The sequence below is a fragment of the Lepidochelys kempii genome, chromosome 8 (genome assembly GCF_965140285.1).
Source record: "Lepidochelys kempii isolate rLepKem1 chromosome 8, rLepKem1.hap1, whole genome shotgun sequence".
In the NCBI taxonomy this organism is placed as follows: domain Eukaryota; kingdom Metazoa; phylum Chordata; order Testudines; family Cheloniidae; genus Lepidochelys; species Lepidochelys kempii.
In genome coordinates, this window is record NC_136387.1 from 79,174,624 (window position 1) to 79,188,449 (window position 13,826).

The window sequence follows — 13,826 nt, forward strand, 5'->3', positions numbered from 1 at the left end:
AGTTGGTGTAAATATGTCCCCCTCTTTATCTGGCACTTTTAAACCTTTGCAGTTCTTTGATGCCAATGTGCAACTTCATGCTGATATCAACCCAAGGTGAGGAAAACTAGGATATATATGTATATAAATATGATGGTATGGTATAACTTTATTGGCAGAGATTTAGGATAGCTGAATTATTTACAAGGGTGAAGCCACGTGTAAATTATATAGGTCAATCCAAACAGGTGCTGTTAAACCTTTTATTCCACACTACATCATCATGCTCTGTATTTGCCACATACATTACAGAGCATTTAAAAAAATATCCTGGAATTATGTTTTTTTGTGCCTACACTGCTGGGTGACTTAGTCATCATTAATCCAGGCCTCAGAGCAAACCATATAAATACAGTATCTCTAAACAAGACATAAAAAAGCTTTTCTATACCTAAAAAATGCCATGATTGTAAAGTATGTTATCGCAGACCTTGCTGTGCTATCAGTGTGTGCTGGATCCAAAGTGGGAAGCTGGGATTCTACCATGTCTCATAAAGCTTCTATTTCTACCCCTTCAGGGATGAGTGATATCAGATGTAAAGTCATGACATTTTACATATAAAAAAGCTGCTACTGATGCAGCACTAAATATGGTCATCCTGGGCCTCAGGCTAGTGTAATTTTGCCGGGGCTGGCTGGGGGAAGAAGAAGAAATATTTTTGAAGCTAGTTGGTTTTTTAAAAATAGCAGGTGTTTGAAAGAGCTCAGAGTTTTCTAATATTAGAATAAGAACTGGGGTGATGGATTAGAACTGAAGAGGGCAGGTGAGGAGGTCTAATGGTCCATGTTAAATTCATTTATCACATGACTCTGCAATTCGTCATCTGGATCTCACCTCCTAATATATGATATATCTCTTTATCTGTCAATAGATTGACCTTTTTCCTTTTACAGCAACAAACTCTCATTTCCAAAAAGAGATATTTATATAAAGGGAATTCTACATTTCAAAGTGTGCTTGCTAAGTATATATTTATCGATTTATATGGTTAGGCATGTTTATATTTTCCCTCTCTTTCAGCGTATACATGCATACAGTGGCAATGATGGGAATCAATACACAGTACTTTCAGAGTGGTCTTGAATTTCATGCCAAGTTCCGTGCCAACATCCCAATGAAATTTTATGCCAGAATAAACATCAAAGATAATAGTTTGAAGTTTGAAACAACTCCGTGTCACCAGGAAACTGAGCTAGTGACTGCAAGGTACAGCAGTTATATTTAGTTTGTTTAGTTTTAACTCTTCTGTACAATTGATGGTGAATTACTTATTATAAAATGATAAAGACACAGCTTTTTGCTAAGACTTTCCTGTAGTAGGATAGTTATAGAATGCTAAATATTTTCTTTTGCTCACTGTGTTCAGGATGTATTTTTTTGTATTCAACTTTACCGGCAATTTCAGTCCTCTGTCATTTAATGGTCCTCATCCTGAAGTCCTGACTCAGGCAATGAAGCCATTGAGGGCTTTGCCTGAGTACTCAGAGTAAGAACTACAGAATCAGGCCCAGTGCACTTCTGGTGGTTAAATACAAGTGAACTTGTAGCGTAATTGCCATTATTGCACTTCTAAATGCCCCTGCCTTTATAATCCTTTGTTTGGCTCATACAGAGCTCAACTACTCTAACGTTTTATTTAGTTAATAATTGTTCTGCGGTCATGCTGTTAGCATCTAGAACTATGAAACCAATTAAATTGAACTGTCCCCATTAAGCAACATACTGTATCAACTCTAATTAACCATAAATAGTCCACTGCAGAGCTGTTGTTCAGAACATGATGTGTCTTGAACTATACTCAGCAGGGCAGTAAATTTAAGTTCTGGAGGACTAGTTGAGAGAAGGAGTTCCATAGGTGGGACCTTAGACTGCCAGTGCCCTATCTCCAATCCTTCAGTCATCACAGCTACAGAATGTCTTCAAAACACATTAGTTCATCTCAGCAGTTTTGGTGGGACTTAGGGAGAGAGAGAGTCTCTAAAAGAGCTAGATCTAAAATCATGAAGGGCTTTGCAGTATAGAACCAACACCTTAGATTTCAACCAGAAGCAGATGGGGAGCCAGTGCAGTATATGGACAACAGCTGTAGTGTGCATTTCACTAAGTAGATGAAGGGCAGCATCAAGGGCAGCTTCAAGTAGAGTGCATTGCAGTTGTCCAATCTGGACATGACAAAGGCAGTATCTGTGGCAAAGTCATCAAGGAGAAGTCATAGATTACCCTTATTATCCACAGATAAAACAAAGTACTCTGAGCCACTATGGTTACATGGGAATCCAACAGCAACAGAGAGCCCCCAACAACCCCGAGATTGTGAACGTCTTTTGAAAGGGATGTGTAGACTCCACCAACAAACAGAGCAGTCAAAACCCTTGTTATTTCTTCAGATTGCTTTCTTCTGCCAAGCATCACCTCTATCTCTTCTGGATTAAAAATAGCAGGCCTGTGAAAAATCAGAATAGAATAAAATACATTATTGATAGAGCCATTTACAAGTAGTGTATCATGCCTATCCCCACAGGACTAAACTTTATGCTATTTCAAGAAATGTGGAAGAGATAACTTCAGCAAAGAGATTGTTAGTTCTACCAGAAGAAGCTGTATCGGATATCTCCGAGCAACGTTTTAAATCGGCAGAAAGGACTTCAAGAAATGGTGCCACAACGGTAATTAACACTCCTGTATTTGTATATTATAGATAGATAATGGATGGATGGATAGATAATAGATGGTCTAGGTGGATAGATAGATAGATAGATAGATAGATAGATAGATAGATAGATAGATAGATAGATAGATAGATAGATAATGGATCTGATTTTCAGAAGTGTTGAGCTCCCATAACTCCCATTGAAGTCAATGGGACTTAGGTGTTCAGACCATTTGAAATAGTCTTCATATACATCGCTGCAGTAGAATTTAATCGGCCAAGTGATGGAATTCTTACTCTTCATCTGCTCATTCCTCTTTTCTGTGCAGAGCAGACCCTAAGTGTACAGATCTGGCTGTTTCTTCACAGTAGGAGGGATCATCCATAACCATGGGGCTCTCTTCCTCTTCCCAGTACCCCATAGAGAGGCTTCCGTGGGCCATCAGATCCACATGGAAGGTGTAGGCCTCAGGCAGGATGGAGAGGGCAGGGAACAGGATGTGCATTTTGCTTCCCAAGCCCTGTGGGAATCAGTGCAAATGGTAACACAGCCCCAGGCTCTGCTTTGCTAAGTGCCCTTCGTACTTGGGAATCCCCTTTAAGCGGGGGGCCAGCTGCTGCTTGGGAGTCCTGCACCAGTTTTTGAGTCACTTTTGCTCCCTCTCCAATTCCCCTTAAACTTGCCATGTTTCTGTTTAATGCAGCAAAGAACAGCTTTTGACGGGATGTCCGAGACATATTCCTATGGCTCAGAAGAGGAATTTTACCACAGAGCTGGAGGAAGATCTTATGCACTAGTCTTTTGTAGCAAATTACATAGTTTGGGTTGCCAAACCTGTCTTAACCTTCAGTTACGAGATGCTGCTTTCTTAAAAGATACATTTCTACACAGATTGGTTGGAGAGGGTGAAATCAAATTAGTTTTAAAACCAGGTATCGTATTATGCACAAAATTTTCCGTTTCTCCACATCAGTACAACTAAAGCAGTATGCATTAAAACTTAATGCATGTGTCTGCTGTTTAGTCCGTACAGATACTGCTATTGACAAAATACAGCTGGAGATTCAGGCAGGATCCAGAGCAGCTTTCAGAATAATCCAGCTGGTAACCCTAGTGTCAGAGGAGGATGATGATTCAATTCCAGATGACGTGGTTCAAACAAAACTGAAGAAGATCCTAGGAATTGAAAGTATATTTAAGGTAACTGACTTGGTTTGAAATGAAAGATAATTGAACAACAACAAAAAATGCCATTCAACAAAACAAAATAAATGGTCCTACAAAATTAGAGGGAAATCTGCAGGAAAAAAACAGAGTTTGATTTAGTTAGAACTGTAAATATTTTCTGAGGAGTAAAAAAGTATATGCTGAAGGGACAGTGCGAGGTAGTTTAGACTTGTTAAACTAAAAAGGAAGGAAAGAAGAGTTAAAAGCCTAATCAAATCAGACCTATTCAGTATCTTATTATTACATTTCAAATAAAGAAGTTGTTTGTTGTTTGTTTTTTGGCTTTCAGCAAGAAGGTTGGTGGTGATTTGAGTCTAACGTAGTGAATGCCAGTGAAAATGAGGTAGGATCAGAAGAGATTAAAATAGGGAAAGAACAAGTTAAAAATTACTTGGACAAATTAGATGTCTTCAAGTCACCAGGGCCTGATGAAATGCATCCTTGAATACTCAAGGAGTTGACTGAGGAGATATCTGAGCCATTAGCGATTATCTGTGAGAAGTCATGGAAGACAGGAGAGATTCCAGAAAACTGGAAAAGGGCAAATATAGTGCCCATCTATAAAAAGGGAAATAAGGACAACCCGGGGAATTACAGACCAGTCATCTTAACTTCTGTACCCGAAAAGATAATGGAACAAATAATTAAGCAATTAATTTGCAAAAATCTAGAGGATAATAAGGTGATAGGTAACAGTCAGCATGGATTTGTAAAAAACAAATCTTGTCAAACCAACCTGATAGCTTTCTTTGACAGGGTAACAAGCCTTGTGGATGGGGGGATATGGTAGATGCGGTATAACTTGACTTTAGTAAAGCTTTTGATACTGTCTCACATGACCATCTTATAAACAAACTAAGGAAATGCAATCTAGATTGAGCTACTATAAGGTGGGTGCAAAACTGGTTGGAAAACTGTTCCCAAAGAGTAGTTATCAGTGGTTCACAGTCAGGCTGGAAGGGCATAATGAGTGGGATCCCGCAGGGATCAGTTCTGGGTCTGGTTCTGTTCAATATCTTCATCAGTGATTTAGATAATGGCATACAGAGTACACTTATAAAGTTTGCAGATGATAACAAGCTGGGCGGGATTGCAAGTGCTTTGGAAAATAGGATTGAAATTCAAAATGATCTGGACAAACTGGAGAAATGGTCTGAAGTAAATAGGATGAAATTCAGTAAGGACAAATGCAAAGTACTCCTTTTAGGAAAGAACAATCAGTTGCACACACATAAAATGGGAAATGACTGCCTAGGCAGGAGTACTGTGGAAAGGGATCTGGAGGTCATAGTGGACCACAAGCTAAATATGACTCAACAGTGTAACGCTGTTGCAAAAAAAGTGAACGTCATTATGGGATGTATCAGCAGGAGTGTTGTAAGCAAGACAAAAGAAGTAATGCTTCAGCTCTACTCCACTCTGAGTAGGCCTCAGTTCTGGGTGCCACATCTCAGGAAGATGTGGACAAATTGGAGAGAGTCCAGAGAGAAGCAACAAAAATGATTAAAGGTCTATAAAATATGACCTATGAGGAAAGACTGAAAAAAATGGGTTTGTTTAGTCTGGAAAAAAGAAGATTGAGAGGGGACGTGATAACAGTTTTCAAGTATGTAAAAGGTTGTTACAAGGTGGAGGAAGATATTTTTTTTTCCTCTTAACCTCTGGTGATAGGACAAGAAGCAATGGGCTTAAATTGCAGCAAGGGAGATTTAGGTGGGACTTTAGGAAAAAATTCCTAACTGTCAAGGTGGTTAAGCACTGGAATAAATTGCTGAGGGAAGTTGTGGAATCTCCATCATTGGAGATTTTTAAGAGCAGGTTAGACAAACACCTGTCAGGGATGGTCTAGATAATACTTAGTCCCACCTTGAGTGCAGGGGACTGGACTAGATGACCTCTCAAGGTCCCTTCCAGTTCTATGATTCTATACTTTGAAACATTCCCTCTCAGTATTTACAACGCAAACATTGCAGCATTGTGCTAGTATATGATGAGATACAGAATGTGAACTTGACTGTGCTACAAAGGAGGATGAGAGCCAAGGAAGCAGTGTGGAGATCTTGGGCCTCCAAAAAGCTTCTCCTGTGTCCTGTGGATATCCTGCATCTGAAAGGCTAGGTTTATGGGACAAAGTGCCCTGTTCGTCAAGAGGCAGGGCTAACCCTGCCAAATGATTTGGAGGAAGAATCACAAAATCTCCTGTCCCTTGGATGGATATTTCCAACATAGGGGAATAGGAGGCCTGAATGTTTTACTCATGACACATGATATATAATTCCCAAAGCAATGAAGCTATTATTCCTGGAAAGTCAAGAACATGCAAGTGGCTTTAAATTCAATAACATTGCACTGAATATGATGGGAAAATGAATTTTTAAAAATCTGCCTCACTAACTGTTACAATTCTTCAAAGTAACATTTGATTGGACTTGCAGGCTGCAAACAGAAGTGCGCATCAGCACCTTAAGAAGCAGGCTGCCAAGAAAGATAAAGTCAAAATTGCAGAAATTCGCACAGATCCAGCTGCTAAATATCAATCCAGCTCATCCTCATCATTGTCCTCATCATCATCTTCCTCCTCCTCCTCCTCTTCTGTTGGTGACAAATACAGGAATACAGACATGAAAGACAAAACATGGCAACCTAGACAAAGGGAAGGAAGCAGCAGCAGGAGCAGTGACAGTAGTAACAGCAGAAGCTGCAGTAGCGGTGAAGAGGATCATGCTGCAAACAAGGAACAGCAAGGGAAAAGTGACAAACCAGTGAGGAGCTGTAGCAGCAGCAGTAACAGCGAGTATTCCAAACAGCAGGTAACTCATTCGGACTCTTAAGTCTGTATGAATTTTACTTCTGGTAATAGTTACGTTACTTTATGCACTTTGTTATAATAAATCAGGAAATTATGCATTATGAATTAATTATATAGGGACCAATTCGGCCCCGTCACAGGAGTAACTTCACTGAATTGAATGAGAGTTACACTCACATAATTGAGGGCAGAATTAGACCTAGAGAGACCAGTGGCATTAGTAGAATTTACTCTTACTTCCCAGTTTATACAAGAGAGTTTATACAGAGAGTGAGGCTGGAAATTAGAAGCATATGGAGCACTGGGCAAAGTAATAAAAATATATTGTACAGTATTGCTTTCTGCCATTATGGTGATAGATTAGGTGACCTAATATAGATCTCTTCCATCTCTAACTTCTGAGATTCTCTGAGTCACTCAGATTTGAGTGTTGCGTATATTTTATTACTGAAATTATTACCTAATATTTTGCCATCTTTTGTGCTGCACCTTTTGGAGCAGTAACCCAAAGCAGCTTTTATGGGAGTCAACACTGCCACGGATTTCCATCTATTGTAAAATTCTGATACTAGTAAAGAAAAGATTAGTGAGTTATTATATTAAATAATATAATTAAATAATATATAAATTATTATAACTCTCTTTCTTGCTACTATAGAAGTACTGTGCCTTGGGTTGTCATTGAATAGCTCTTACTACTATGTCCAATAAAGGTGGTTTAACGGAACCTAAGAGATATGCTTGCACATGATGCATAGTGCATTACTAAGTGAGTAGTCCCATTGAAATAAATGGGACCACTTGTGAAGTGCTACTCAACATGTATAAAAGTATCTGAATCAGGCCTATAGCAATTTCTGGTTTGTGTTGTCAGCAGATTGCATCCTGTACTGCTTAGGTCCTGATTCTGCTGACCTGATGCATGTGTAGTAGAACCTTTCTCTGCAGGTAGTTCCATTCATCTCAAGAAGGCCATGGGTAAAATTTTCAACAGCACCTAAGTGATTTAGGAACCAAAGTCCTATCTTCAAAAGTGACATAGACATTTAGGAACCTTTATTCCACTGAAAGTTAATGGGACTTGGGGACGTTTGAAAATTTTACTCTATGTGCATAGTCAGGTATTACACAATGTAAGAATGACAGACAGAATCTGGACCTTAATGAATATAATGTTTTCTCTGTGCAGTGTAAATATGCTGAACAGATCTGTTTGTTGACATAAATTATTATGGTTTTAAAAGTTAAAATGTATTTGTTTAAGAAGGCAGTTATTTTATTAACTAAATTTCAGTTTGGTACAATGAAAGAATCTGATCCTGTGCTGTTTGATTTCATTATGAGTTTTGAATGAATAAAGAATGCAGGCTCAATCCCAAATCTTGTTCATCTAAAAGATCTGTTCTTTGTCAGGTCACATTTCTATTCCATGTTTCCTTCTGTTAGACTGAAATTGTTCTTGTAAAAGATTTTTTCCATTATTGTTTTACTTGTTTAGGGTTTGATCCTGCTCCCCTAGAAGTCAATGGCAAAACTCCCAATGACTTCAATGGGCTGGATCACATGCTTAAAGGATTTCCCTGTATTTCTGGATAGGATTCTGCCGAATACTGCACATAGCATGTTTTTTTTAATAGAGACCATTCCTTTAACAAATATTAATTCATGTGACATGCAGTGTAGTACTTTACTTTACTTTTAAAAATGATCCAACTGACTTTTTCTCCTGTGACTTTAGCCTAAATTCTTGGGAGACAGTAAACCTCCGATACTGGCTGTTATTCTTCGTGCTATTCGAAATGACAGAAAGCTGGCAGGCTTCCAGCTTGTGTTGTACACAGACTTACACTCCACAACACCCAGGATACAAGTGTTTGTGTCAAACATCTCAGAATCAAGTATATGGAAACTCTGCGCTGATGCTTCAATAGTAAATTCTTACAAAGCAGTGGTAAGGTTCAAACATAATCTGACCAACGGTAAATGTTTTATATTGATATTACTATGTTTTTATATTTTAAATTGAAAATAAAAGTAATTATTCCTCTCTCTTAGGGTTATCTAAAATGGGGCCAGGATTGCCAGGACTACAGGATTGCTGGAAAAGTTGTAACTGGCCAATTTGCTGATTACCCAGCCACACAGATCAAGCTAGAGTGGCCTAAAGTTCCTTCAAGAATCAAAACAGCTGCAAGATGGTGAGACTTGACGCATCATTTTTTGAAATCTAAATTCTTTACTTATTTTACAACATAATCAAACTTGGAGAATGCATATTCAGCAATGAGCGTTCAACCATTACAGGCGCAATCCTGCAGTTCCCACGCAGGCAAAACTCCTGAATGTGGAAATTTTTGAAGGATCAGACCACACATTGGTCTCTCCTATTTTATTTAGTCTCCAATTCACTTTTTTTCATGTAATCCTTAGCATGAGTCTCTCTTAGAGCAGCACAATAGGTCCATTTGAAACACAAAGTTCATTAAATACTGATTAGAGTACATTAATGTGGCAGGTTTCAGAGTGGTAGCTGTGTTAGTCTGTATCAGCAAAAAAACCGAGGAGTACTTGTGGCACCTTAGAGACTAACAAATTTATTTGGGCGTAAGCTTTCGTGGGCTGAAACCCACTACATGAAAAGATGGGTGTTGCCATACCAACCGTAATGAGACCAATTAATTAAGGTGGGCTATTATCAGTTTTTCAATTCTGCAGTTTCTTGAGAAACTGCAGAATTGGAATTAATTTGCAAACTGGACACCATAAAATTAGGCTTGAATAAAGACTGGGAGTGGATGGGTCATTACACAAAGTAAAACTATTTCCCCATGCTAATTTTTCCCCCTACTGTTACTCACACCTTCTTGTCAACTGTTTGAAATGGGCCATCCTGATTATCATTACAAAAGGTTTTTTTCTCCTGCTGATAATAGCCCACCTTAATTAATTGGTCTTGTTACAGTTGGTATGGCAACACCCATTTTTTCATGTGTATATATATATCTTCCTACTGTATTTTCCACTGCATGCATACGATGAAGTGCGTTTTAGCCCACGAAAGCTTATGCCCTAATAAATTTGTTAGTCTCTAAGGTGCCCCAAGTACTCCTCATTTTTTAATTAATGTGGCAATGATTATAAGAAAATGGTGCATTGCTAGATTCAGAATAGGTTTCTTTTATGGGTTCACAGCCACACTACAGTGGGGTTTTTTCAATGTTGTCCAACATGGAGACACACAGATGGCAACTTCTCTTGATACCTGAATACATACATGTACATGTTAGTTAGAGACACTGGGATAGTAGCTGCCTGGTTAACAGATTACCACCAGATGCTTGAGGAGAACATAGTTTAAACTAGGTTGGATTACTTGGTGAGGCTGATATCTGTTCTTGCTACCCTAGATAGAAGCTATCCAATGGAATACCTGGAAAATTCTGTTCTGAATGCATTTTTTCATGTACACTACATGCACTTATTGTGGAGGATGAACAGGGGACTGAGTGTAACAGAGTTCATTCTTATTCTTTTGGAGGCAACACTTATTTTGAGGCAATTTTTTGTATTGTTTATTTAGGACCCAAACCTATAATAGGGACTGATGATGAGGTCCTCATCTTTTCACAGTGAGAATCCAAGTGAGCGTAAGGGCCCATGCTAATGAATCCTGTTAACACATAGTGGGGCTTTAATAACAAGCTGTCTGTTTTTTAGGTATTTAATGGATTGGGGGTGCCCAGTTCTCAACATTGAATGTCTTTAACGCCGATTGGCTATCCCATCCCGCTTACTGCATGCTGCCATGCGGCCTCCTGAATTCAGTAGCAATTTTCAGTGTTTTTGATACTGCTGCCTCTCCTGCCCTGCACAGTACCACATACTAACACGCACTGCTTGGTGACAGGCTTGCTCTCTAACCGATGCCAAATACAGCATTTACTTCATTATGAGTGTTTCGGTATGAATGGAATTTAAATAAAACTCTCCACAGAAAATCAATTACATCACTTATTCCCTCTTCCAGGTTTTACACATTTGTTCCAGGAGTTGCATACATGTTTGGATTTTCCCAAAGGGAACAGAACAATCCCTCTCAACAGGCTACTCTGGTTGTGGCTCTAACTTCTCCAAGAACCTGTGATGTTGCTCTCAAGCTACCTGATGTAATATTTTACTTTTTTTATTTTTTTTAAAAAGAGGTTTGCCAGAGAATTTAGCGCTCACAAAATTGAAGGTTAAGAGTTTTGGCTTGAGCCAAAATATTTTTTTCAGTTTATATAAACAGGCATAAACTCCTATTCTACGCTCTTGCTGCTTTTACATAATTTTGTTTCATAATAAAAATATCTTGTAATTGACTTTTCCCTACTCAAATGAATAAAAAACAAATCAGCAAATAAAATAGTGCCAGCCTAACAAATACACAAAGAAACAAACAACTAACAAAAAACAGTTCAGCCTTCAGAGTACCACCTCCCCAAATATCCGGGAAGAGAACAGCATGCTTGGAAGGTTGACAAATCCAGGCTCTGTTGGGCCAAGAACAGGGAGAACACATTACTGTTGAGGACCCCTGACAGATAATGTCCTATCAGCAGCCCTTTCAAAATGATATAGCTCCAGTCTGAGGCTTCACTGATCTTGACTCTGGTAGTTCAGACCTGGGAAGTTTCTCTCTCATGTAAACAGGTCCCAAGCCATTTGGGCAGTGGAGGTCTGTGGTATATGTTTCCTCAAAGAGCTCCATTAATGAACCTCAGAGCTAATCTACATCACCTTTTGTTATTCCAGAGACTTCATATGTACCACCTGTGCAGTCAATTTGTAGTGTAGACAAATAGGGACTTCCATTCCTTTTCACTTGTGACCCATGTAGATTTCGATCAGTGAAAAGAAAATGCATAACACAGCCCCCTTTGAATAGTACCATGAAAATATTGGTTTTGCAGAAATTTGGCATAGTCTATATTCTAATCTGTTTTCTGTTTCCTTTTCAGTTCACAATTTATGGCAGAGACATTAGCCTTCCACTGCCACTCCCTTTAGATCCACATATATCAACTTCAGTGCTGCAGTATCCTGCTTGGAATTTCTTCACTAAAATACCATCCTCAGTCATTGACAGTCTTAAAGGTCAGTAATTAATCATCTTCAAAGGCATGCACTAATATCCTCATTTTTTTTCATTACTTGGAATTATTTTACATTTATTAAAAAATAAATTGAACTGCAAATAAAAACTTTACATCTATAATCAAGGTGAGCTAGGTTGCATAGGTGTAAATGAGAGCAGAATTTGGCTCAGTGTACCATATGTTGTACTAATGACTACAAATATTCAAATCCAGGTCAGGAATTAAGGTTTGCTTCTGCCCATTGACAGCAGTGAAAAACACACATTCTCCCAAATTTGCACATTATTTTGTGTCAGATTCATTATCTCGTAAGAATCCTGGGATAAAATTAGATTGGAACGTATGGCCAAGATTTACAAGTGATTAATCATTTTGGGTACTTCAGTGTTTGGGTAAGCAGCTTTAGACTCCTTAAAGAGCACCCAAAATCACTTCTGCAAATCTTGGCCATAATCTCACCTCCTTTATTTGTGTTTTTAAGGGTTTACTTTTTCAATAATGAAATATTAAGGACCCAGTTGTGCGATCCTTTCTCAGGTAAAATCTTCAATGAAAGGGCCAAATTATGCACTGGTGCAAAAGGACACAATTCAACTGAAGTCAATAGATTTGTATCACAGGTGAATTTGTCCCAGTGTGGAGGACTGCAGAATTGGTCTCTACATTTGTTTCAAAAACTTAATAAGAAAACATATAGGAGCCAATTCTGCTCTCAGTTACACGAGCGTAAACCCACTGGGACAAATTCCCATGATTTTACTTTATTGAAGTCAAAGCTGATTAGAGCTGGTAGGAAAATTTCTGAGAGTGCCATTTCAGTGAAAAGTGTTGGGGAGAATGCTGATATTCTGAGGATTTGGTTTTAACCAGCACTAATCCAGATAAAACTCAGTATAATCAATAAACCCATATAAGATGTCATATACTCTGTCATGGAACTCCATCTTCTGGTGCTACTTCTCTGAAGTCAATGATGTGGTAATTATTATTAACATGGTGAGATAAATTCTGCTCTCATTTACATCACATCAAGGTTACTGTGGTCAATAGGCCAAATTTATAGGATTGCACCAGAGCAAGTAAGAGCAGAATTTATCTCAGTGTTCGTAATGGTCATATATTTGCTTGCCTGTGTGCAGTGCTGGGCCAAATGCTGCTCTCACACTGGAGCCAATATGAAATTATTCAATAGAATGGGGTTACTTTGAATTTATGCTAGTGTCGGCAAGAGCAGAGACTGGCCGAACAAATTGAAAAAACAATTACTACATTTGAACACCTAAAATGAAAAAAGCTCACTAATGGTGGGCTTTTTTTTTCAGGTCATTGTTCAGTCTCCCAAAACATGATCACAACCTTCAATGAAGTTGAATTCAACTACTCAATGCCTGCAAATTGCTACCATGTCTTGGCCCAAGATTGTAGCCCAGAACTGAAATTCCTGGTGATGATGAAGAAAGCTGAAGAGTCTGCTGACCTTAAAGCAATCAATATCAAACTTGCAAGTCAGTAAGTAATTCCAGAGAATGTGGCAATTAGATGCTACAGTGATCACAAGGGAATTTGAGGATTAATGGGGATTGATAATGGCAGAGGGCCCATCCAATGGCTATTGAAGTCAATTGAAAGACACCCAGAGCTTTACACCTGCAGGTCACTTTTTTAAATGCAACTGAGGTTTGTACTAACCAAAAATCTTTAGCACCTGACAGCTGTTCATTAAACTATGAGAAATTAGTTGGCTGTCTCAGTCCAGTTCTTAGGGAGCAAGTACAAGGATTGCAATTATACTAGTTAGCATCCTGCTTGACAATCTCGGCAGAGTGGACACGTTTGAATGTAGGTGGAAACTGAACTACTCTCTCATTTTAGAGGTGATCCGTTATTTGATGCCTAATGTTCCACATCCATAATCAAGTCAGTTTAGAACACACATTGTCTTATATTGCAGCAGCAACTGT

At 38.6% G+C, this 13,826-nt stretch overlaps 1 protein-coding gene across 1 annotated transcript in view; it reads left to right on the forward strand.

Moving 5' to 3' along the window:
- The window catches only part of LOC140916629 (vitellogenin-2), a 33,382-nt gene that overhangs the window by 13,517 nt on the left and 6,039 nt on the right, over positions 1–13,826 (forward strand). The window contains exons 18-28 of the mRNA XM_073358302.1: positions 3–96; positions 1,061–1,246; positions 2,562–2,706; positions 3,395–3,623; positions 3,716–3,891; positions 6,354–6,728; positions 8,466–8,678; positions 8,783–8,925; positions 10,755–10,893; positions 11,728–11,863; positions 13,188–13,374. Of these exons, the coding sequence (XP_073214403.1) occupies positions 3–96; positions 1,061–1,246; positions 2,562–2,706; positions 3,395–3,623; positions 3,716–3,891; positions 6,354–6,728; positions 8,466–8,678; positions 8,783–8,925; positions 10,755–10,893; positions 11,728–11,863; positions 13,188–13,374 (2,023 nt within the window). The remainder of the gene's footprint in view (positions 1–2; positions 97–1,060; positions 1,247–2,561; positions 2,707–3,394; positions 3,624–3,715; positions 3,892–6,353; positions 6,729–8,465; positions 8,679–8,782; positions 8,926–10,754; positions 10,894–11,727; positions 11,864–13,187; positions 13,375–13,826) is intronic.